We start from the raw sequence: 27,281 nt of genomic DNA on the forward strand, positions 1-27,281 counted from the left end.
GAACCGAGTTAATTTCCTTCAGAAACTGGGCAATTATATTACGAATCACGCTACATGAAAGAACTGCATTTGTTTAAGTGCATATGTCTAATTTTTTCTGAACTCTACAAAAGATAATTACAGACTTTATTGAGATAGTTAAAAGAACCTTTTATATAGAATGTCTGCAAAAATCATAGAAGAGAATAATACAAAATAGAAAAGATAAATCAAAAAGTTCACAAATGTAATGCTCAAGTAAAACAGTAGAAAATCACAGAACAACAAGTTTCTTGCAAACTAGCAGATATTGTGAATTGTATGGTACCCTCTAGGTATTACCCCCACTGGCATCACTTTATACATATTAGGGCTCGGCGATATGGGGGGAGAAAAAAATCCTGTTGGTTTTTTTTTAAATGCGATTGCGATTTAATCGCGATTTTCTTATAGATTACTAGAACACCTTAATTTTGCACACGTGACGGGTCCCTCCCTCTGAGCAGTCAGCGTTCCTGGAATGGTCCCGGGGAGGAGGGGGGGGGGGCATAGACTGGGAAGGAGGTTTGTAGCATGAGAATGGCCCATCGGAATATAGCACCGACACAACACCGGCTTTTTCATTACAGGCGGTGCTGTGGGATCATGATACTTCCTGTTCTGTCACTACAGTTCCTGTGCGCCCCACGTCTTCAAATCTGAGGGAAAATATTAACTTGTTCTAATGTTTAAAATGCACTCAGGTCCCTGGGAGGCAGCTTAGAAAATACTATTTCAAATTAAAACACAGTGCATAATAAAGCTGCTAAGTGATATATAAACAATGTATTACATATGGAACTTGCTAACACTTCAATAAACACATGAGGTGCATTTTTATTTTCCATACGTATACTCAATTTTATCTGGAAAGGGGGAAAACCACGTATATCGGCAGACAAATTGAGCATGGGCTATCTTAATGGTGGTCTCTCTCTCCCAGACTTCAGACAATATAATTGGGCGGCTTTGATTCACCTGGTCTTTGACTGGAAAGTAGGCACACACATTTTTTTATAGGCCCAATCTAGAACAGGCAGATTTCGGTGATATATATTGTTAGCTTACCTTCCTCACTTAACAAATCTTAAAAGTATTTTTGGGTTTAGATTTACTCTATAGGGATCCATTAAAAACATGGCAGCAAGCACATAAGTTCCTGAAAAAATCTTGTCATGTCTACCTATTGGCAAAAATCCGGATTTCCCTGCGGGACTAGACACGCGGCTCTTCGCACAATGGGAGAAACAATGCTTAAATACCATCAACATTCTTTCTAGAACCACTTACACATTCCATTAAAACATTCACCTCTCTGCAATGGGAATTCAATTTACCAAACACTCACTTTTACACATATCTTCAGATATGTCATTATGTGGGGGCACTGGTAAGAGACAATGCAGATTTTTGGGATGGCTCCCCATTTCGTCTTATGCAAACCTTAAATAAAATGGGTAGATTCTCTCTTTCTGAGATATATCAAGTATTCTTACACAGACGACTGCAATTACTACAGCCAACACTACTAACAGGATGTGAGAGGGAGGGACTCAAAGAGATCACATGGGCTGAGGTGCAGGACAGCATGGAGAAAACAAGGAAAGCTACTTTGTCTGCAATGTTCAGGGAATCCCAGATTCGGATATTCCATAGAGAATACTTGACACCAAGGGGCATGTCCAAATGGGCTACTAACTGGACCAATAGATGTGCAAAATGATCTTTAGACTCCCTAAACTTATTACATTATATGTGGTCATGCCCATTAATAAGACAATATTGGAGTAAAATTCAATACTGGATTTAAAAAAATCTAAATATTCAATTACATTACAACCAGACACCATCCAATTTATGTAATATGTTAAAACTACAAATGTTCACTTAACAATTAGATGTGAGAGTGGATGTACAAAATAGTCTAAAAGCTCTTCTTACGAAAATGGCGTAGACTCATGCTAACATTTGAATTAGAAATCCAGAGACAGATACTCTTACTATTTAGAGACACTACCATATTTATGGAAGACTCCTTAAGAGGAGAATGGTCTCACGTATTTTCTTGCCAGTAAAATCCTCTGCCCCCTTTCCTGGTCATCCATCCGCCCCCATCCTCACCTCTTCCGCCCCGCCCCCCTTTTTTACTTTTCTTCTCCTTCTCTCCCCCTCGTCTGCTGGATCCCATCGAAAAGTTAAAAAAAGTTAATACACCTATTACACAAGACAATGTAACAGAAAGCATATGTATGATGCCAAGTTAGATAATTGTTTAAATATGTTTGGTTATTAAAAGTTAGTTTTATTTTGTGTTAATTTAAAATATAAAAATCTGGAAAGAGAGAAGACAGAGTATGAGCTGAACAGCTCAATTTTTATTTTCTGTTGACAATTGAATGGATTATACTGTACCAACTCACATTGTTTTATTTGATGTAACTACTATTGATTGTCCTATGTATACATCATTTCTCTCTCAATAAAAAAAAATAAAAAAAGATGTTAACAAATAGAATTATACACAAGCAAACAGTTTTAACCCCTTAGTGACCAGAGCACTTTTCCATTTTCTGTCCGTTTGGGACCAAGGCTATTTTTACATTTTTGCGGTGTTTGTGTTTAGCTGTAATTTTCTTCTTACTCATTTACTGTACCCACACATATTATATACCGTTTTTCTCGCCATTAAATGGACTTTCTAAAGATACCATTATTTTCATCATATCTTATAATTTACTATAAAAAAAATTATAAAATATGAGGAAAAAATGGAAAAAAACACACTTTTTCTAACTTTGACCCCCAAAATCTGTTACATATCTAAAACCACCAAAAAACACCCATGCTAAATAGTTTCTAAATTTTGTCCTGAGTTTAGAAATACCCAATGTTTACATGTTCTTTGCTTTTTTTGCAAGTTATAGGGCCATAAATACAAGTAGCACTTTGCTATTTCCAAACCATTTTTTTCCAAAATTAGCGCTAGTTACATTAGAACACTGATATCTTTCAGGAATCCCTGAATATCCCTTGACAAGTATATATTTTTTTTTAGTAGACATCCCAAAGTATTGATCTAGGCCAATTTTGGTATATTTCATACCACCATTTCACCGCCAAATGCGATCAAATACAAAAAATTGTTCACTTTTTCACAAATTTTTTCACAAACTTTAGGTTTCTCACTGAAATAATTTACAAACAGCTTGTGCAATTATGGCATAAATGGTTGTAAATTCCTCTCTGGGATCCCCTTTGTTCAGAAATAGCACACATATATGGCTTTGGCGTTGCTTTTTGGTAATTAGAAGGCCGCTAAATGCCACTGCGCACCACAAGTGTATCATGCCCAGCAGTTAAGGGGTTAATTAGGGAGCTTTTAGGGAGCTTGTAGGGTTAATTTTAGCTTTAGTGTAGTGTAGTAGACAACCCCAAGTATTGATCTAGGCACATTTTGGTATATTTCATGCCACCATTTCACCGCCAAATGCGATCAAATTAAAAAAAACGTAAAATTTTTCACAATTTTAGGTTTCTCACTGAAATCATTTACAAACAGCTTGTGCAATTATGGCACAAATGGTTGTAAATGCTTGTCTGGGATCCCCTTTGTTCAGAAATAGCAGACATATATGACTTTGGCGTTGCTTTCTGGTAATTAGAAGGCCACTAAATCCTGTTGCGCCTCACACGTGTATTATGGCTAGCAGTGAAAGGGTTAATTAGGGAGTTTGTAGTGAGCTTGCAGGGTTAATTTTAGCTTTAGTGTAGAGATCAGCCTCCCATCTGACACATCCCACCCCCTGATCCCTCCCAAACAGCTCCCTTCCCTCCCCCACCCCACAATTGTCCCCGCCATCTTAAGTACTGGCAGAAAGTCTGCCAGTACTAAAATAAAAGGGTTTTTAAAAAAAAAATGAAATTTTTTTTTAGCATATTTACATATGCTACTGTGTAGGATCCCCCCCTTAGCCCCCAACCTCCCTGATCCCCCCCAAAACCGCTCTCTAACCCTCCCCTCTGCCTTATTGGGGGCCATCTTGGGTACTGGCAGCTGTCTGCCAGTACCCAGTTTACAATAAAAAGTGCTTTTTTGGGTTTTTTTTTTGTTTTTTTCTGTAGTGTAGCTTCCCCCAACCCCCCACCCCCCACAAACAAACCCCCACCACCTTGCTGATTGTTTGGATTTTATTTTTTATTATATTTTTTATATCCCCATTTTCTGCAGTGTAGCGGTTCCCACCCGCTCCCTCCCCGTGCACGCGCCCGCCCCCACCCTCCCGTGCACTCGCGCGCGCCCGTGCGCGCCCCCAGCCACCCCCGCCCACGATCCCGTCCCCCTTCAGATCCACATGGCCATCGATGGCCGCCACCCGCCTCCCGGTCCGGCTCCCACCCACCAACGCAGGTAGCCACCGATCTCCGGTGCAGAGAGGGCCACAGAGTGGCTCTCTCTGCACCGGATGACTTAAAAAGGTTATTGCAGGATGCCTCCATATCGAGGCATCACTGCAATAACCGGAAAGCAGCTGGAAGCGAGCAGGATCGCTTCCAGCTGCTTTCCACACTGAGGACGTGCAGGGTACGTTCTCAGGCATTAACTGCCTTTTTTCTGAGGACGTACCCTGCACGTCCTCAGTCGTTAAGGGGTTAAAAATAAAAAAAAGAAATAACAGACCTAAACTTTTCCTAGCTTATATGTCTGTGCCAGGAAGATGGACAAGAAAAGATGGTCACTTACGCTGTAACAGCCTCCCATATAAAATGAACAACATGTATTGTTAGACACAAAATGTTATACCTGTTTCTCTGATATCAAATTGTTTGACCCAACCTTTTTACAGAGGGACCAGAAATATCCACTCCCCTCTTTTTACGACATGTCAAAGTTCAGAGTCTTTGGCTGAAATTATATAACATCTTATAACTTCTGATATGTATATCTATTTCATATACACAGAAAGGCAATCCCTTAGTGATGTTATGAGTAGTATTTTGATAACAAAAGGAAAGGTAGGTGTGTAAAGACAACACACCTGAAGTAGCGCTAATCTCTAATATAAGTAGGACATAAATCTCAACAGTTTACTTAATTAATAACTAGAAAAATTATTAAATGACAATAAATTAATACAACATTTCAATTCATAAAAACATACAAATAAAGAAGATAAGGGTATTCAAGTCCATGTATGTGGTGATATATAAAGACACAAAGGAATCCAGCTGCTCCTCTAAAACAGGTGAATCCACAGACCTTGATTGAAAGCAAAACGATCTAAAAAGATAGAGGAGAGGAGCGCAGACTCAAATGCAGGGTATAACAAAATTTAATAGTGTAAACAAAGACAAGTGGCAACTCACAAAGTATATAACATAAAATGGCATATAGTGTATCAATAACACTTAGCAACTTATCCCCTCTTCAAGTGTGTCCAGAAAGGAGTTCCAGGAAAAGGCAGGACAGGTGTATATCCTCATTCGCTCCAGGGAGGAAGCAAACAGGCAACCGGCATAAGTTCCCAAAGAGTGCCAGAAACCAGGCTGGCAACGGTAGCAAAGTCCGTTTCAATGGTATAAATAATGGCGATGTAGTACCTTATCTGGCAAATAAGTGAATGAGATCCTAGGCTCCCAAATCCAAAAGTTCTGTGCTGCAGGTTCAGAACTGAGGACGGCCTCACTGGATCAAACAAATGACGTTAAAGGGGAGGAGCTCTACGCGTTTCGTCCCAGTAACGTAGGGACTTTCTCAAGAGTAGTATTTTGATACCAAACACCATATATATTGAATTCTTTATGTTTTTGAGGCATTATTACTTATAAAAGTATATTAAATTGCAAGGCTGGTTGTCCTGTCAATTACCTCATGTGCCTTTATGGAGCACTGTGTTTCATCATTCTCTGTGCTGTAAGGTTGTGGCAATACAACTGACCACAAGTTCTCTCTTGTGTATCTTACAAACTATTTATGGGTATTGTGGATTATCAAAGGGAAAACACAGCAACACATTTCTTCTGAAAAAACAAAATGTTTTTAGCACTCAAGCTAAAGAAAATTAACCTATTGGCATCTAAATCATGAGGTATTCATGACAACATACATACACACACACACACACATATATATATATATATATATATATATATATATATATATACACACACACACACACATACATACATTCATATAGAACATATTCTGCTATGTGCCCATTGGAATGTGAAATATTTACAGTAAATACACAGTATAACACTTAATAAAATATGAATATTGCATAAACATGTTTTTACATGTTTTCCTCTACTTAAAGGGACACTCAAGTCAAATTAAGCTTTCATGATTCAGATAGAGCACACAATTTTAAGCTGCTTTCAAATTCACTTCCATTAACACAAAATGCACACTCTGTTTATATTTACACTTTCTGAGTCACCAGCTTCTACTAAGCTTGTGCAAGAATTCATATATTATATAAGTATATTCATACTTATATAATATATATAAGTATATGCATTTCTAACTGGCTGATGGCTGTCACATGATATAGGAGGAGTGGAAATATACATAACTTTTAATTTATCATAAAAAAAATCTACTACTCATTTGAAGTTCAGACTATGAGGCCTATTTATGAAATGTCTGTCGGACCTGATCCGACAGTGCGGATCAGGTCCGACAGACATCGCTGAATGTGGAGAGCAATACGCTCTCCGTATTCAGCATTGCACCAGCAGCTCTTGTGAGCTGCTGGTGCAACGCAGCCCCCTGCAGATTTGGCCACCAGCAGGGGGTGTCAATCAACACGTTCGGGTAGAATTGTGGTGATTCCTGTCCGCCTCATCAGAGCAGGCGGACAGGGTTATGGAGCAGCGGTCTATAGACTGCTGCTCCATAACTTGTGTTTCTGGCGAGTCTGTAGACTCGCCAGAAACACGGGCCCTCAAGCTACTGCATTGTCTTTTTATCATGCCTTTATTGATTATGTAAATATATATCTCAAAACAACATAGGCAAAGGCACTCACCGTTTGGAATCAAATCAGTCAGTTTATTGTGACATTTCGTGGTGGGGCCCCTTCCTCAGACAGACATAGCCTTTGCCTATGTTGTTTTGATGTATACTTGGTCTGCATAAAGCACCCCGGAAGTTGTTTGCATATTCTGCATTGCCTTCTATTGAGTGCCAACCCCTGCTTGCTTTACTATACATATATACACATACATACATACATATATCTGTATATACATTTACATATTTAGACATGTATATGTCTGTATCTCTATGTTAAAGCCCTGCCTTTTTATTCTAATACATGAGGCCTCATATCTTTGAGCCCTTATAACTTTTTTGTGCAATATTTAAAGGGACAGTCTACACCAGAATTTTTATTGTTTTAAAAGATAGATAATCCCTTTATTACCCATTTCCCAAATTAGCATAACCAACACTGTTATAATAATATACTTTTAACCTCTGTAATTATCTTGTATCTAAGCCTCTGCAAACTGCCCCTTTTTTCAGTTCTTTTGACAGACTTGCAGTCTAGCCAATCAGTGCCTGCTCCCAGATTACTTCACGTGCACGAGCACAGTGTTATCTATATGAAATATGTGAACTAACACCCTCTAGTGGTGAAAAACTGTTAAAATGCAATCTGAAAGAGGTGGGCTTCAAGGTCTAAGAAATTAGCATATGAACCTCCTAGGTTAAGCTTTCAACTAAGAATACCAAGAGAACAAAGCAAAATTGGTGCTAAAAGTAAATTGGAAAATTGTTTAAAATTACATGCTCTATCTGAATCATGAAAGTTTATTTTGGCCTAGACTGTCCCTTTAAAAAAAAAAAAATTATTATAAGGAGTTATGAGTGTAACTGTACTTTGTAATGTTTTTTGTTTCAAGAAACAGTTAACCAGAGCTTTGAGGATGCGCTCTACTGACAATCGTCAACTTCAATTGTGCTCAAGCAGTCACGTTTACTTTCAACTTGTAATACAATTGGAAAACCTTATGCGCACTGCAATTAACTCCTTTTCACTTGTACATAACTGTTAGCGCTCCACTCGTAATCTACCCCACAGTGTGGTGTTAGATGTCAGTGAGTGAGTAATTTGGTATTTGTTTTTCTGGATTCTATTGAGAATGTTGTAGTTGAGCTATAGTTTATTCAATCTATACTGATCTCATGTTAGAGAAATATGTAAGTATTTCTCCTATTAGTGATGTAATAATGCTCATCTCTTTGAAAGAGCCCCTAGAAGGAATTTATAGGATTCGGACAGAATCCCATTTTTTTAGAGTTGATTTTTTTTTTTTTTTTTAAATACTGATGATACCAGACTAGAATTTGTTTAAAGGGGTGGATTTTGAATTCATCTCTATTTGTAACCAAGATAGTGATGGAAAGGATAGCTAATAGATTTTAGATCAGTATATTTTTTAAAGACCATTATATAAAACTAGATGTATGTATAAATTGGTAGTTTTTTTTAGTGTTTTTCTTACTAGAAGTTAAAAAAAATAGATTTTTGATTATCGATATGAGAGGGAGGGGAAATTGTGAATTTCTGGATGTAAAGTTAATGGGTTTGTCACAGAGTTCCCTTTTTGTTTTGTGGTCTCCTGTACAATATTTTAACAGTTTCTTTATCTAATTGGACCCAAGGTTTACCGTCTAGACTCTTGTTCAAGTTTACAATTATTTGTTGTATTGCATAGTTAACAGTGTGTAATATTGGGACATCCCCAAGCCAACTTTGTGTATATGAGCAATTTATATAGCTGTACTGGTAACTATAGGGAATTTCACTCCCATCTACTATTAGGATTTTCAGAAATACTCGTTCATGGAGTCCTACTTGACTCTGCTGTCTCTTTTAACCCCCATACACACTAAATCCTGCCGTAAACACCTGTGCACCATTTCCAAATTCCTCCCTTCCTAATACAAATAACTAGCTAAACATGATTTCTCCTGTTAAGTGTGATCAGTCCACGGGTCATCATTACTTGTGGGATATTAACTGCTCCCCTACAGGAAGTGCAAGAGGATTCACCCAGCAGAGCTGCTATATAGCTCCTCCCCTCTACGTCACCTCCAGTCATTCTCTTGCACCCAACGACTAGATAGGATGTGTGAGAGGACTATGGTGATTATATTAGTTTTTATACCTTCAATCAAGAGTTTGTTATTTTATTATAGCACCGGAGTGTGTTATTCCTTCTCTGGTAGAATTTGAAGAAGAATCTACCTGAGTTTTTTCTATGATTTTAGCCGGAGTAGTTAAGATCATATTGCTGTTTCTCGGCCATCTGAGGAGAGGTAAACTTCAGATCAGGGGACAGCGGGCAGATTAATCTGCAAAGAGGTATGTAGCAGTTTATTATTTTCTGACATGGAATTGATGAGAAAATCCTGCCATACCGTTATAATGTAAACTCAGCCTTGAATGCAGTAGATGTAGCTGATATCAGGCTGTCATGTATGTATATTTTACACTTCAGTTTGCTGGGGAATGGTACTTCTCTGGTTTTTATACTGTATACATAGTCTTAACCTAGTTTGCAGGGACTTGCAATAGGTTTTAAATGACATTTAATTATTGAGGTAAAACGTTTTTTTGCTGGCATGTAAAAACGTTTTTTTCTCTGAGGTACTGGGTGAAAAAATGTTTTGGGCACTATTTTTTCCACTTGGCAATAGTTTTGGTTTAAATTAAAGCAGTTCACTGATCCCTCTCACTGTTATGTGTGTGGGGGAGGGGCCATTTTTGGCGCTTTTACTACGCATCAAAAAACTCAGTCAGAGGTTCATTTTCTTCCTGCATGATCCGGTTCATCTCTACAGAGCTCAGGGATCTCCAAAGCCTTTTTTGAGGGAAGTAATCATTCCAGCAGAGCTGTGCTGATTGTAATTGACTGTGATAAAAAACGTTTATTTGTATTTTTTTCTGCTGCCTGGGTTAGTTATCTTTTGCTGAGGGGAACAATCCTTTGCTAAAACTGTATATTCTGACAAAGATTGATGCTATAACTTAATTATTTTAACTGTTATAATTTTTTCTGTGTTTCTTAAAGGCACAGTACGTTTTCATATTATTTGTAAATTACTTTGAAAAGTATTTCCAAGTTGCTAGTTTATTTGCTAGTGTGTTAAACATGTCTGATTCAGAGGAATATCTCTGTGCTATATGTGTTAATGCCAAAGTGGAGCCCAATAGAAATTTATGTACTAAATGTATTGATGCTACTTTAAATAACAGTCAATCTGTACAAATTGAACATATTTCACCAAACAACGAGGGGAGAGTTATGCCGACTAACTCGCCTCACGTGTCAGTACCTGCATCTGCCGCTCGGGAGGTGCGCCGAGTACATCTGGGCGGCCATTAAAAATCACATTACAAGATATGGCTACTGTTATGACTGAAGTTTTGGCTAAACTACCAGAACTAAGAGGTAAGCGTGATCACTCTGGGGTGAGAACAGAGTGCGCTGATAATGCAAGGGCCATGTCTGATACTGCGTCACAGTTTGCAGAACGTGAAGACGGAGAGCTTCATTCTGTGGGTGACGGTTCTGATCCAAATAAACTGGACTCAGACATTTCAAATTTTAAATTTAAGCTTGAGAACCTCCGTGTGTTACTAGGGGAGGTATTAGCGGCTCTGAATGATTGTAACACAGTTGCAATCCCAGAGAAAATGTGTAGGTTGGATAAATATTTTGCGGTACCGACGAGTACTGACGTTTTTCCTATACCTAAGAGACTTACTGAAATTGTTACTAAGGAGTGGGATAGACCCGGTGTGCCTTTCTCACCCCCTCCTATATTCAGAAAGATGTTTCCAATAGACACCGCCACACGGGACTTATGGCAAATGGTCCCTAAGGTGGAGGGAGCAGTTTCTACTTTAGCTAAGCGTACCACTATCCCGGTGGAGGATAGCTGTGCTTTTTCAGATCCAATGGATAAAAAATTAGAGGGTTACCTTAAGAAAATGTTTGTTCAACAAGGGTTTATATTGCAACCTCTTGCATGTATTGCGCCTGTCACGGCTGCAGCAGCATTTTGGTTTGAGTCTCTGGAAGAGACACTTGAATCATCCACAATAGATGACATCACACACAAACTTAAATTCCTTAAGTTAGCTAATTCATTTATTTCAGATGCCGTAGTGCATTTAACTAAACTTGCGGCTAAAAATTCAGGATTCGCCATTCAGGCACGCAGAGCTCTGTGGCTGAAATCCTGGTCAGCTGATGTTACGTCTAAATCTAAATTGCTTAATATTCCTTTCAAAGGGCAGACCTTATTCGGGCCCGGCTTGAAAGAGATTATTGCTGACATTACAGGAGGTAAAGGTCATGCCCTGCCTCAGGACAAGGCCAAAGCCAAGGCTAGACAGTCCAATTTTCGTTCCTTTCGTAATTTCAAAGCAGGAGCAGCATCAACTTCCTCTGCACCAAAACAGGAAGGAGCTGTTGCTCGCTACAGACAAGGCTGGAAACCTAACCAGTCCTGGAACAGGGGCAAACAGACCAGAAAACCTGCTGCTGCCCCTAAGACAGCATGAATTGAGGGCCCCCGATCCGGGACCGGATCTAGTGGGGGGCAGACTTTCCCTCTTCGCCCAGGCTTGGGCAAGAGATGTTCAGGATCCCTGGGCGTTAGAGATCATATCTCAGGGATACCTTCTGGACTTCAAATCCTCTCCCCCAAGAGGGAGATTTCATCTGTCAAGGTTGTCAACAAACCTAACAAAGAAGGAAGCGTTTCTACGCTGCGTACAAGATCTTTTATTAATGGGAGTGATCCATCCAGTTCCGCGGTTGGAACAAGGACAAGGGTTTTACTCAAATCTGTTTGTAGTTCCCAAGAAAGAGGGAACCTTCAGGCCAATCTTGGATTTAAAGATCCTAAACAAATTCCTAAGAGTTCCATCGTTCAAGATGGAAACTATTCGAACAATTTTGCCCATGATCCAAGAGGGTCAGTACATGACCACAGTGGATTTAAAGGATGCTTACCTTCACATACCGATTCACAGAAATCATTACCGGTATCTAAGGTTTGCCTTTTTTAGACAGGCATTACCAGTTTGTAGCTCTTCCATTCGGACTGGCTACGGCTCCAAGAATCTTCACAAAGGTTCTGGGCACTCTTCTGGCGGTACTAAGATCGCGAGGAATTTCAGTAGCTCCGTACCTAGACGACATACTGATACAAGCTTCAAACTTTCAAACTGCCAAGTCTCATACAGAGATAGTACTGGCATTTCTAAGGTCGCATGGATGGAAGGTGAACGAAGAGAAAAGTTCTCTCTTTCCACTTACAAGAGTTCCCTTCCTGGGGACTCTGATAGATTCTGTAGAAATGAAGATTTACCTGACAGAGGACAGGTTAACAAAACTTCAAAATGCATGCCGTGTCCTTCATTCCATTCAACACCCGTCAGTAGCTCAATGCATGGAGGTAATCGGACTAATGGTAGCAGCAATGGACATAGTTCCTTTTGCACGCCTACATCTCAGACCACTGCAATTGTGCATGCTAAGTCAGTGGAATGGGGATTACTCAGATTTGTCCCCCACTCTAAATCTGAATCAAGAGACCAGAAATTCTCTTCTATGGTGGCTTTATCGGCCACATCTGTCCAGGGGGATGCCATTCAGCAGGCCAGACTGGACAATTGTAACAACAGACGCCAGCCTACTAGGTTGGGGCGCTGTCTGGAATTCTCTGAAGGCTCAGGGACTATGGAATCAGGAGGAGAGTCTCCTTCCAATAAACATTCTGGAATTGAGAGCAGTCCTCAATGCTCTTCTGGCTTGGCCCCAGTTAACAACTCGGGGGTTCATCAGGTTCCAGTCGGACAACATCACGACTGTAGCTTATATCAACCATCAGGGAAGGACAAGAAGCTCCCTAGCAATGATGGAAGTATCGAAGATAATTCGCTGGGCAGAGTCTCACTCTTGCCACCTGTCTGCAATCCACATCCCGGGAGTGGAGAACTGGGAGGCGGATTTCTTAAGTCGTCAGACTTTTCATCCGGGGGAGTGGGAACTTCATCCAGAGGTCTTTGCCCAAATACTTCGACGTTGGGGCAAACCAGAGATAGATCTCATGGCGTCTCGACAGAACGCCAAGCTTCCGCGTTACGGGTCCAGATCCAGGGATCCGGGAGCGGTCCTGATAGATGCCTTGACAGCACCATGGACCTTCAGGATGGCTTATGTGTTTCCACCTTTCCCGATGCTTCCTCGATTGATTGCCAGAATCAAACAGGAGAAAGCATCAGTGATTCTAATAGCGCCTGCATGGCCATGCAGGACTTGGTATGCAGATCTGGTGGACATGTCATTCTGTCCACCTTGGTCGTTACCTCTGAAACAGGACCTTCTGATTCAGGGTCCTTTCAAACATCAAAATCTAACTTCTCTGAAGCTGACTGCTTGGAAATTGAACGCTTGATTTTATCAAAGCGTGGCTTTTCTGAGTCAGTTATTGATACCTTAATACAGGCTAGGAAGCCTGTTACCAGAAAAATTTACCATAAAATATGGCGTAAATACCTATATTGGTGCGAATCCAAAGGTTACTCTTGGAGTAAGGTTAGGATTCCTAGGATATTGTCTTTTCTACAAGAAGGTTTAGAAAAGGGGTTATCCGCTAGTTCCTTAAAGGGACAGATCTCAGCTCTGTCCATTCTGTTACACAAACGTCTGTCAGAAGTTCCAGACGTTCAGGCTTTTTGTCAGGCTTTGGCCAGGATTAAGCCTGTGTTTAAAGCTGTGGCTCCACCATGGAGTTTAAACCTTGTTCTTAACGTTTTACAGGGCGTTCCGTTTGAACCCCTTCATTCCATTAATATAAAGTTGTTATCTTGGAAAGTTCTATTTTTAATGGCTATTTCCTCGGCTCGAAGAGTCTCTGAGTTATCAGCCTTACATTGTGATTCTCCTTATTTGATTTTTCACTCGGATAAGGTAGTTCTGCGTACTAAACCTGGGTTCTTACCTAAGGTAGTCACTAACAGGAATATCAATCAGGAGATTGTTGTTCCATCCTTGTGCCCAAATCCTTCTTCGAGGAAGGAACGTCTTTTGCACAATCTGGATGTAGTTCGTGCCCTTAAATTTTATTTACAGGCAACTAAAGATTTTCGACAAACGTCTTCCCTGTTTGTCGTTTACTCTGGTCAGAGGAGAGGTCAAAAAGCTTCTGCTACCTCTCTCTCTTTTTGGCTTCGTAGCATAATTCGTTTAGCTTATGAGACTGCTGGACAGCAGCCTCCTGAAAGGATTACAGCTCATTCCACTAGAGCTGTGGCTTCCACTTGGGCCTTTAAGAATGAGGCCTCTGTTGAACAAATTTGCAAGGCTGCAACTTGGTCTTCGCTTCATACTTTTTCCAAATTTTACAAATTTGACACTTTTGCTTCTTCGGAGGCTATTTTTGGGAGAAAGGTTCTTCAGGCAGTGGTTCCTTCTGTATAAAGAGCCTGCCTGTCCCTCCCGTCATCCGTGTACTTTTGCTTTGGTATTGGTATCCCACAAGTAATGATGACCCGTGGACTGATCACACTTAACAGGAGAAAACATAATTTATGCTTACCTGATAAATTCCTTTCTCCTGTAGTGTGATCAGTCCACGGCCCGCCCTGTGTTTTTTACGGCAGGCAAATACTTTTTAAATTATACTACAGTCACCACTACACCCTTTGGCTTCTCCTTTCTCGTTGGTCCTTGGTCGAATGACTGGAGGTGACGTAGAGGGGAGGAGCTATATAGCAGCTCTGCTGGGTGAATCCTCTTGCACTTCCTGTAGGGGAGCAGTTAATATCCCACAAGTAATGATGACCCGTGGACTGATCACACTACAGGAGAAAGGAATTTATCAGGTAAGCATAAATTATGTTTTTTCTTGTTTGACTATTGCAACCTTTTTGTAACTGGCCTTCCATTATGCTGACTAGAATAGCAGCTGTACATTCTGATGGTCACCACACAATATATGAATGAGAAGATCAATTTGGTTTTTGCACTGTGTGTGCCCTGTCATTCTCCTTATGACTCTATAGCACTACCTGGCAAATGGTTGCTGCTTCCAGTCCATCAGCCTTGCTGTGCACAACTTGCATGATCTTTTCTGCTTCCTGTTTGGCTGTCACTTTGTGTTTTTGTTTTGTTCTCTTGTGTGTGCTTTGTCTCTGTTCATTCAGTTCAGATTTTTTTTATTTGTCATGAAATGAACCTGACAACTCACTGAGCAAAACAAATAGAGAAAAACAATTGTTCCTTATAAATATTAATTAAATGAAATATTAATTAAAAGGGATGGTCAAGCCTAGCATTTAAAAAAAATGCTAGGATTTACCAGCACTAAAAAAAAGGCGACCTTCATTTATCAGTTTAAAAAAAAAAAAAAAAAAACTGTGTAAAAGTTATCTTTATTTTGCCGTGGCTTTAGCGCTAACCTAAGAGCCTCCGGGCTGCCCATTGCACAACTCAGTTTTTTCAATAAGGTGACATTTTCACCGCTTAGCGAATAGCCTTGCTAGCCCTATGGCATTGTGCCGTTTGCTAGCACAACTTTAGGATAAAAATATATCACACCTTTAAAAGGGGCAGTAAACACCTTGTCATTACAATACATATGTATTGTCTTGATATAAAATAAAGTATCAGTTAAGTCTAAACATTTTTAAAACAAATTAACATATTGTGTGCTGCAATTGTTTTCTATAGCCAAGCTCCACCTACAACTTCTCGTATTTTAGAGGTGATTATTCTCAAATCTGTAGACCACAAGGATAGCGACAGTCATTATGTTACTATAAAGTGCATTGTTTTGAGGTTGTTATCTGTTAAAGTCATTGAGGGAAAGCTATGAAGTAAGGTTAGTCTTGAAAAGTCTGTAGTGTGCATTTCCAGCTCTGAGAATTAGAAAACCCACAGAGCTGAATTACATGAAAAGGGGGCAAAAATAGAATTAACTGTTGAAATTAAAATTAATCTTATGACTAGTTATTAATCTGTTAAAACTCTAAGAGATAAGTTATTCAGCCGCATACCTAAAGAACAATGTATATATATATATATATATATATATATATATATATATATATATATATATATATATATATATATATATATATATATATATATATATATAGTGAAGATTGGAGTAGCCGTGTTAGTCCAGTAGATAGATGCTCAAAAAACAAAGTATTGCAGTATGCAGTGATACCTTTTTTATTGGCCTAACATAATATTTAAAAGACAAGCTTTCGAGAGTTTTCCTCTCTTCCTCAGGTCTGAAGCAATACTGATCATTCTGATATAGATACACATCACATACAACAAATGGAAGGGAGGAAGGGGGGTGAGAGGGGGGGTCATAAAAGCAGAGAATGTGTCTGAAGGAGAAAATAGCTGAGAATAGACAGAAAGAATAAATAAACAGAGGAGAGTAAATAGGTCAGATGAGAGGAAAAACAAAAAGGAAAAATAAACCAATATAGGACAATAAGATGAGAGATTATAGAAAGTTATGGTAGTGTGTGAGAAAGCCAGAGTCTACATTAAGTCCTTCATTTCTGGTATTGAAATGTGTGATCATTTTCATCTCAAACGTCTTTCGTTCATGAGAGTCTTTGAAATTCCCTTTAAGAATTTTAATCCTGAGGTTAAGGATGGAGTGACCAGTCTGGGTGAAGTGATGACCAACAGGGGTACAATATTCATTTTCCTTGTGGTTTTTGATCGAGTGTCTGTGTAGATTCATTCTGAGATGCAGCTTTAGGCCAGTTTCTCCAATGTAGCAACCTCTGTCACACGCTGTACACTGTATTATGTACACCACATTAGCAGATGAGCACGAATAGGAACCCCTAATATTGTATGACGCGTTGTTGTGTCTGGCTGTGTTGTTGTCACATATATGTTGACACAGTTTGTAGAGTGATTTGCATCGTGCAGTGCCATTCTGTGTGCGCTTCTGTTCTGTGTTTAATTTGCTGCGGACCAATCTCTGTCTCAGGTTAGGCGGTTTTACAGAAAACCCACAGACAGGTACAGCTACCTCCACAATTCCAGCTTCCATCCCAATCACACCAAACAAGGTATCATCTACAGCCAAGCTATCAGATATCACCGCATTTGCTCTGACACAAAAGACAGAGATCACCACCTGAGTACACTGTCAGAGTCATTTAGGCAAAAGGGCTACAAGGAAAGGACAATATCTAAAAAAATCAAATCTGCCCTAAAAACACCACGGGAAAGACTCCTACAATACAAAGAAAAGGAAAACAAAACAAGAACCCCTCTAGTAGTCACTTACAACCCTACTCTGGAAGGAGTGCGCAAAATTATTAAAGAGCTACAACCACTAATTTCAGAGGACCCCACACTCAAAAAAAATATTTCCTGAACCCCCCATACTAGCATTCAAACAACCGCCTAACCTGAGACAGAGATTGGTCCGCAGCAAATTAACCACAGAACAGAAGCGCACACAGAATGGCACTGCACGATGCAACAAATCACTCTGCAAACTGTGTCAACATATATGTGACAACAACACAGCCAGACACAACAACGCGTCATACAATATTAGGGGTTCCTATTCGTGCTCATCTGCTAATGTGGTGTACATAATACAGTGTACAGCGTGTGACAGAGGTTGCTACATTGGAGAAACTGGCCTAAAGCTGCATCTCAGAATGAATCTACACAGACACTCGATCAAAAACCACAAGGAAAATGAATATTGTACCCCTGTTGGTCATCACTTCACCCAGACTGGTCACTCCATCCTTAACCTCAGGATTAAAATTCTTAAAGGGAATTTCAAAGACTTTCATGAACGAAAGACGTTTGAGATGAAAATGATCACACATTTCAATACCAGAAATGAAGGACTTAATGTAGACTCTGGCTTTCTCACACACTACCATAACTTTCTATAATCTCTCATCTTATTGTCCTATATTGGTTTATTTTTCCTTTTTGTTTTTCCTCTCATCTGACCTATTTACTCTCCTCTGTTTATTTATTCTTTCTGGCTATTCTCAGCTATTTTCTCCTTCAGACACATTCTCTGCTTTTATGACCCCCCCTCTCACCCCCCTTCCTCCCTTCCATTTGTTGTATGTGATGTGTATCTATATCAGAATGATCAGTATTGCTTCAGACCTGAGGAAGAGAGGAAAACTCTCGAAAGCTTGTCTTTTAAATATTATGTTAGTCCAATAAAAAAGGTATCACTGCATACTGCAATACTTTGTTTTTTGAGCATCTATCTATATATATATATATATATATATATATATATATATATATATATATATATATATATATATATATATATATATATATATATATATATATATGTTGTGCTGTGAGAACCAAGGGCTGTGAACCTTGCTAGTTGCATGGGATATGTACCATTCCTGTTAATATCATATACCCACACATTTTTGGCCACCTAAAAAAGCCTGTCTCTAATTTTTGTTAGCTAGCTCTTACATTTTCAAAAAAAATTGTCCAGGACCGTACTTAAAAGGGGATAGGAAAGTCAAAATTAAACTTGCATGATTCAGATAGAGCAGGTCATTTCAAGACACTTTTCAATTTACTTTTATTTTCAAATGCGCTTCGTTCTCTTGGTATCCCTTTTTGAAAAAGAATATGTACATCTCCTACACTAGTGGGAGCTAGCTGCAAATCGGTGCCACTTATGGTTGGCTAACTAGATATCTTTATCTAGCTGTCAGTAGTGCAATGCTGTTCCTAACAAGAGATTGAAGCACATTTGGTAATAGTAAATTGAAAAGTTGTTTAAAATTGTATGTTCTATCCAAATCATGAAAGAATATTTTAGGGGTTCCTGTTCCTTTAAAGGGATATGAAACCCAAAACATTTATTTAATAATTCAGAGCATATCATTTAAAAAAAAAAAAAAAAAAAAAAGTTTCCAATTTATTCCTATTATCAAATTTGTGTTGTTCTCATGGCATTCTTTGTTGAAGGGATACCTAGGTAGATGTCTGGAGCACTTCATGGCAGGACATAGTGCTCTGGCAAATGGATAACATTCTTGAAAAACAGCTGTCATATAGTGCTCCAGACCCTCCTGAGCTTACGTCCCTGTTTAACAAAAGAAACCATGAGAACGAAGAAAATTTGCTAAAAGAAGTAAATAAAACCTTGATAAAATTGCTTGCTCTATCTGAATCATGAAAGAAAACTTTTAGGTTTCATGGCCCTTGAACACGCATATACACTCTTCTGCCTGTCTATGTATGCGCTCATTAAAAGGACCTAAGAGGAAAAATAAGTATATAATCTGAATAATGAAAGTTTTTTTTACTTTCCTGGCCCCAGAAAACTAGGTTAATATGATTGAAATTTACAAGACCAAAATCCACAAAATGTAATAAGTTTGGGTCGGGAAAAAAAAAAAAGGGAGTTAAATGCAAATTTATAGCCACCCCAAAAATTCAGACTCCTAATTTGTTTTTGGCTGGCTCTTAGATTTTGATAAAAAAAAATAATCAAGTACTGTACTCAATACACATATATCCTCTTCGGCTTGTGTGGGTATGCGTCATAGGGCCTGAAGTTGCTATGTAGTGTTCTTTATGTGAAGCAGAGACTCCTACGTTACAATACAAGGTCTTAAAACAAATTAATAGAAATAGGTACAATTTCATAATATAAGTAGAAAGTTTCATTTTTACTTCCCTGGCTACCAGAAAACTAGGTTAATATGATTAATTTGGTATGTGTGGAATAGCACTCTTGTGTAGGGTTGCCACCCGTCCCTTAAAATACAGAACACTTATAAGTTACACATGCTGCAGGGTGTGCAGGGAGGAATACGAATAGTGCTGTCCAGAAACACAATACATGTTCCTCCTTGCACACCCTGCAGCATGTGTAACTCATAAGTGTCCAGGAAAGCATGGCTGAGGTGGCAACCCTACTCTTGTGTAATGTTTAGAAGCAACTGTATCTGACTTTATTTTTGTCTGCCAAGTCATATTGAAACATTCCCAGAAAGCAAACAACATTTTATTGCAGTGTGAGAAACCCAAACCTGTGTACCTTCTAGGATAGGCTTGCGGACATTTAGGTTCTGCAGAGTTTTCAAACAATTGATATTTATCTACATTTTTACTTAAAAAGGGACAGTCTACTCCAGAATTGTTATTGTTTGAAAAGATAGATAATCCCTTTATTACCCATTCCCCAGTTTTGCATAACCAACACCGTTATATTAAATGTACAATCAACACTAAAATTGTTGCTGTTTAAAAAGATAGATAACGCCTTTATTACCCATTCCCCAGCTTTGCACAACCAACATTGTTATATTTTTATACTTTATAACATTTAAACCTCTAAATTTCTGCCTGTTTCTAAACCACTGCAGACAGCCTCTTATTCACATGCTTTTTTATTTGCTTTTCACAAGTCAGCACAACACAGCACTAATTAGCTAAAATGCAAGTTAAAAAAAATTGTGTAATCAGGGGGCTGTCTGCAGAGGCTTAGATACAAGACAATCACAGAGATAAAAACTATATTAACCTTTTAAAGCTATTATGGCGTTTTATTCTGTCCTAACCACGATGGGCTTTAGCACTGTTAGGACGGAATAAAACATCCTAGCCGTTTGGCTGTCCTGAAGCCAACGGCGCTTCCTGGATCTGATTGCAGTCTGGAGGGCGTGCCTAGTGTCATAGGGACACCCCCTTACCTGATCCCATAACTGAAATCTCACAATCTCGTACATGATCACAGGGTTTCAATATGTCTACATCGGAACGTTACGTTATAGACACTGGGGAATGGGTAATAAAGGGATTATCTATCTTTTAAAACAATAAACATTATATTGTAGACTGTCCCTTTAATACACTTTTACCTCTGTGATTATCTTGTATCTAAGCCTCTGCAGACTACCCACTTATTTCAGTTATTTTGACAGACTTGCATTTTAGCCAATCAGTGCTGAGTCATAAATAACTCCATGGTAGTGAGCACAATGTTATCTATCTGGCACACATGAACTAGTGCTGTGTAAAACTCAAAATCCACTGAGATTAAATAAAATAAGACAGCTTTCAAGGGCTTAGAAATTATCATATAAGCCTACCTAGGTTTAGCTTTCAACAAAGAACATCAAGAGAACAAAGCAAATTTGAAAGTTGTTTAAAATTGCATGCCCTATCTGAATCATGACTAGACTGATCCTTTTAAGCTACTTTAAGCAGTTTCTTCTTTGAAGATTTCAAGATGTATTTAGAATTACAGTTTTCAATGCACAGCATTTATTTATTGTGCAGGTCTTTTACAATAAAAACATTTTAAGCTTAAAAAATACTACATGTAAATACCCTATCTGAAATCTCCTTTCCATAGCCCTAAAAATATGCTCTCATAGCGACGCAGAGTAATTCACAATTGCAGCATGTTTGGATAGTTGCAAATGTTGCCAGAGGAAGCACTACATCTGTAGACATAGCAAAAAGGCAAGATATGTTTTCTGCTTTATAATATTTATTAAATTCAATTAGGACCCAGGGGCGGACTGATCAGCCGGGCAAATAGGACCTGGACCGAGGGCCCAGCATGTCAGGGGGCCCAGAAATGGCATCTCCATGGGTCCGACTCCTGGTATGCTGCTTAAGCTGGGGCTGTCAGCCACCCTATCACTAACTAAGCAGTGGGTTTAGTGGGGCCTTATGCCTGGATGTGGGGTTTGTTGCTTGGGGGCCCTATCGGGGGACTGTCGCTGTGAGGGCCATGGAGTGTGAAGTCTGGTACTGGAAGATGGGGGCCCTTACTCTTGCCCTTAAAGTTGGGGGTCCTGGCCCTGGAGGTTGGGGGGGCTGGTAGCGGTAGGGCAGGGAGGCTACCATGTTCATTTGCATACATTTGAATACATTTGGATCGGTGTGAGACAGTGGGGGCCCTTTCCTAATTTTTGCCCGGGGGCCCTGATTGGTCTCAGTCCGCCTCTGTTAGGACCTGTATTCCCCTTTAATGCTTTGATACATTCTTTCAGATTAAAAACCCCTGCCATGTCTTTATTTATACAGGTACTGTCATATTTCCTAGCCCTGAAAGATGGTATGCACCCACATACACATACAATCCAGATGTATAACTATGTTCAGCTAATAACATTTTAAAGGCACCATTAACCCAACCATTTTCTTTCAAGATAAAAATAGAGCATGGAATTGTAAAAATTTTTCCAATTGACTTCTAATTACGAGTTTTGCTTCTTTTGCCTGATATTCTTTGTTGAAGGAGCAGCAATGCACTACTGGGATCTAGCTAAACAGATCTTGTGAGCCAATGACAAGAGGCATAATTGAACAGCCACCAATCAGCATCTAGCTCCCATTATTGCATTGCTGCTACTGAGCCTGAGTATGCTTTTCAACAAATTATACCAAGAGAACAAAACAAATTAGATAATGGAAGTAAATTGGAAAGTTGCTCTATCAGAATCATAACATATATATTTTTTTTTAATTTACCGTCTCTTTAAGTCTATGACATTCTTTAACCCTAACATCCCCAATAAACTGTCATTTTTACATTTGCACTAAGTTGCATTTCACTTTTTCAGTTAGAATAGTTAAATGACGCTATCCTGTACATACACAATATATTTTCTTGTAATGCAGCACTTACAGATATAAATATCTTACCTTTGGCCTTTTCCATTCAAAAGGGATATTTGGCTTTTCACTATAGAAAAGAGAGGCATCATTTGCAGGGAAGTCAGGGTCTTCAAAAAGAGTGCCCTTTTTGAGACACTCACGTCTGAGTTCCTCATAGCTTTTTCCAGATGAATGGATACACCGAGCTTCCTCCGGAACGCTGGGCTGTTGCTTTGGTTCTTTATAGATGTAAGGCATCCTTTTTCTTATTAGTAAAGGTAACTTGTGTCAGCGTGTAGAGTGGAAGCTACAATAGTTGAACTGTTAAAGCGAAATGAACAAAACGGAAAAAAAAAAACACTCAGCAACACACCCACAAAAATCACTAGTTAACAGTAGTCTGACAACTCAAAGACAAAACAGATCTAAGCACATGAATTGTGCCCTGCAGGGCGATTAAGGCAAACATTCAAAAAATGTGTACTCCTACTTTCTGTTCCACCTGCTAAACAGCATTGTTCCACCTGTTAAACCTTCCTATCAAAGTTAAATAAAAGAAGGAGGAAACACCTTGAGAGAAAACAGTAATAAAATATATTATTTTTTTAGATAAAAGTTGAGTAAATGTGTACACAATACTTTTCACTTTATATATATATATATATATATATATATATATATATATATATATATATATATATATATATATATATATATATATATATATATAGTAAAGCAGTTATGGATCCCACGGACGGACTCCGTGTTGCAGCAAGGACCCAAGAAAAGCAGGCACACAGGTTTTTTCATAAACACTCCGGTTTATTTGCAAAGTTGATTACCAAACGTTTCGGCTCACACACGAGCCTTTGTCAATGGTGTACAAAACCAAATGTATATATATGTCAAGCATATCATAGTACATTTATATATGTCAAGCACTGCACTGTAAAATATTTGCATAAAATAAATGTTTTACAAATAAGTAAATCTATCATTTTGTTGCAGGAGTTTGCAAATCAAGAGCAGTCCAGGGAAACCCCTTTATAAAACTCTTGATGATATTTCCTGGTCCTCTGGGCTTGAACCAATCAGAGGCCAGATGCAAACAAACTTTGTACTATTCTAAGCACTCTGTCCTAGATAAAAAGTCAAGTGCAAAAATGCAACCATTACGGATTTCAGTGCATGAACAATTTTTTTTTTTTTTTTTAATTTTATTTATATCCAACAATGTAGACACATACATAATATGATATCATACCACGCAGGGTATAAAGGAAAATCAATACATTGGTCAAGATACAGATTAAATCATTTAGGAACGCAGTGCAGCTCTATCCATATGACAATCATGCAAGATTTCAGTCTTCATTGAGAACCTGCTTTGTGTCCTAGATATCTACACCGTTGGGGTTTTTCTTTTTAATTTAAAACCTAAAATAATCTTACTGACTAAACTACCTAAATAACAGAGTGGTTAACTTTAAACTAAACTAAACTAAACTAAATGGGGCTAATACAAGGTGTCTAAATTGATTATTATTGCACAGCTTTGTGCATCCAGTCATGCACAGAGATGACGAGTAGTAGTGAGGGTTAAACAGGCTATATAGGCGTTATGGTTCATTCAGTGGTTAAAATCTTGTAGCTGTTAAGCGCTAAGAAATTATAAATCAATCTATGCATAGCTACCTATATTGGTATGAAAAAGCGTGTAGCTGAGTTGCCCCTAACAACCTAGATTAGAATCAAAAGATAAACTCAACTAAACTAAACTAAGCTAAAATGGAGTGACTACCCAACAATACCCTGCTTACCAAGCCATATCCAAAAACTAGGGAGAGAAATATTTTCTTCGGTTTGGCGAATTGGGGTTGCGATCAATAATACATCAAATCAGGCATGCGCCCCATGGGTCTATTCTGTCAGCTAAATAGAATTGCCACAGCCGGATTGTCATTAATTGAGTATGGATTCCAGTGCACGTCATAAACATAACAAGTGTCGTGTAAATTATGATTCAAGTGGCTATCTCATAAATTAGCCGCTTTTAGTTGGCATAGATCCTGTCATATGTAGCAGGTCAGGGCGATAGGTCTAACAACACTGGGTATTAAGGATAAAAGCCATATTTCTCCAACATTGGTGTGTCCGGTCCACGGCGTCATCCTTACTTGTGGGATATTCTCTTCCCCAACAGGAAATGGCAAAGAGTCCCAGCAAAGCTGGTCACATGATCCCTCCTAGGCTCCGCCCACCCCAGTCATTCTCTTTGCCGTTGCACAGGCAACATCTCCACGGAGATGGTTAAGAGTTTTTTTGGTGTTTAAATGTAGTTTTTATTCTTCTATCAAGTGTTTGTTATTTTAAAATAGTGCTGGTATGTACTATTTACTCTGAAACAGAAAAAGGATGAAGATTTCTGTTTGTAAGAGGAAGATGATTTTAGCAGACAGTTACTAAAATCGATTGCTGTTTCCACACAGGACTGTTGAGATGAAGTAACTTCAGTTGGGGGAAACAGTTAGCAGACCTTTCTGCTCAAGGTATGACTAGCCATATTTCTAACAAGACCATGTAGGGCTGGAAGGCTGTCATTTCCCCTCATGGGGACCGGTAAGCCATTTTCTTAGTTAAACATAAAAGAATAAAGGGCTTCAAAAAAGGGCTTCAAAAACTGGTAGACATTTTTCTGGGCTAAAACGATTACTTTACTAGGCATATTATGCAGATTCTAACTAATAATGGTTATTATAATCTTGGGGATTATTTAGAAAAACGGCAGGCACTGTGTTGGACACCTTTTTCAGATGGGGGCCTTTTCTAGTTATAGACAGAGCCTCATTTTCGCGCCACTAATGCGCAGTTGTTTTTGGAGAGCAAGGCATGCAGATGCATGTGTGAGGAGCTAAGAATCACTGAAAAAGCTTATAGAAGGCATCATTTGGTATCGTATTCCCCTCTGGGCTTGGTTGGGTCTCAGCAAAGCATATAGCTGGGACTGTATAGGGGTTAAATGTAAAAACGGCTCCGGTTCCGTTATTTTAAGGGTTAAAGCTCTGAAATTTGGTGTGCAATACTTTTAATGCTTTAAGACACTGTGGTGAAATTTTGGTGAATTTTGAACAATTCCTTCATACTTTTTCACATATTCAGTAATAAAGTGTTTTCAGTTTGAAATTTAAAGTGACAGTAACGGTTTTATTTTAAAACGTTTTTTGTGCTTTGTTGACAAGTTTAAGCCTGTTTAACATGTCTGTACCATCAAATAAGCTATGTTCTATATGTATGAAAGCCAATGTGTCTCCCCATTTAAATTTATGTGATAATTGTGCCATAGTGTCCAAACAAAGTAAGGACAGTAATGCCACAGATAATGATATTGCCCAAGATGATTCCTCAAATGAGGGGAGTAAACATGATACTACATCATCCCCTACTGTGTCTACACCAGTTATGCCCACACAGGAGGCCCCTAGTACATCTAGTGCGCCAATACTTATTACCATGCAACAATTAACGGCTGTAATGGATAACTCTATAGCAAATCTTTTATCCAAAATGCCTACTTATCAGAGAAAGCGCGATTGCTCTGTTTTAAACACTGAAGAGCAAGAGGACGCTGATGATAATTGTTCTGTCATACCCTCACACCAATCTGAAGGGGCCATGAGGGAGGTTTTGTCTGAGGGAGAAATTTCAGATTCAGGAAAGATTTCTCATCAAGCTGAACCTGATGTTGTGACATTTAAATTTAAATTAGAACATCTCTGCGCACTGCTTAAGGAGGTATTATCTACTCTGGATGATTGTGACAATTTGGTCATTCCAGAGAAGTTATGTAAGATGGACAAGTTCCTAGAGGTTCCGGTGCCCCCCGACGCTTTTCCTATACCCAAGCGGGTGGTGGACATAGTAAATAAAGAGTGGGAAAGGCCCGGCATACCTTTTGTCCCCCCCCCTATATTTAAGAAATTATTTCCTATAGTCGACCCCAGAAAGGACTTATGGCAGACAGTCCCCAAGGTCGAGGGGGCGGTTTCTACTCTAAACAAACACACTACTATTCCTATCGAAGATAGTTGTGCTTTCAAAGATCCTATGGATAAAAAATTAGAGGGTTTACTTAAAAAGATTTTTGTTCAGCAAGGTTACCTTCTACAACCAATTTCATGCATTGTTCCTGTCACTACGGCAGCGTGTTTCTGGTTCGAGGAACTAGAAAAGTCGCTCAATAAAGAATCTTCGTATGAGGAGGTTATGGACAGAGTTCAAGCACTTAAATTGGCTAACTCTTTTATTTTAGATGCCGCTTTGCAATTAGCTAGATTAGCGGCGAAAAATTCAGGGTTTGCTATCGTGGCGCGCAGAGCGCTTTGGCTAAAGTCTTGGTCAGCGGATGTGTCTTCCAAGACAAAATTGCTTAACATTCCTTTCAAGGGTAAAACATTATTTGGACCTGATTTGAAAGAGATTATTTCAGACATCACTGGGGGAAAGGGCCACGCCCTCCCACAGGATAGGTCTTTTAAGGCTAAAAATAAGCCTAATTTTCGTCCCTTTCG

At 38.9% G+C, this 27,281-nt stretch overlaps 1 protein-coding gene across 1 annotated transcript in view; it reads right to left on the reverse strand.

The window, feature by feature from the left end:
- The window catches only part of CAPN9 (calpain 9), a 329,028-nt gene extending 305,929 nt beyond the window's left edge, over positions 1-23,099 (reverse strand). Inside the window, exon 1 of the mRNA XM_053711177.1 lies at positions 22,762-23,099. Coding sequence (XP_053567152.1) covers positions 22,762-22,971 — 210 coding nt within the window. The 5' untranslated portion in view covers positions 22,972-23,099. The remainder of the gene's footprint in view (positions 1-22,761) is intronic.
- Between the last annotated feature and the right edge of the window lie 4,182 nt (positions 23,100-27,281).

This window comes from Bombina bombina, chromosome 4 (genome assembly GCF_027579735.1).
Source record: "Bombina bombina isolate aBomBom1 chromosome 4, aBomBom1.pri, whole genome shotgun sequence".
NCBI classification, from domain to species: domain Eukaryota; kingdom Metazoa; phylum Chordata; class Amphibia; order Anura; family Bombinatoridae; genus Bombina; species Bombina bombina.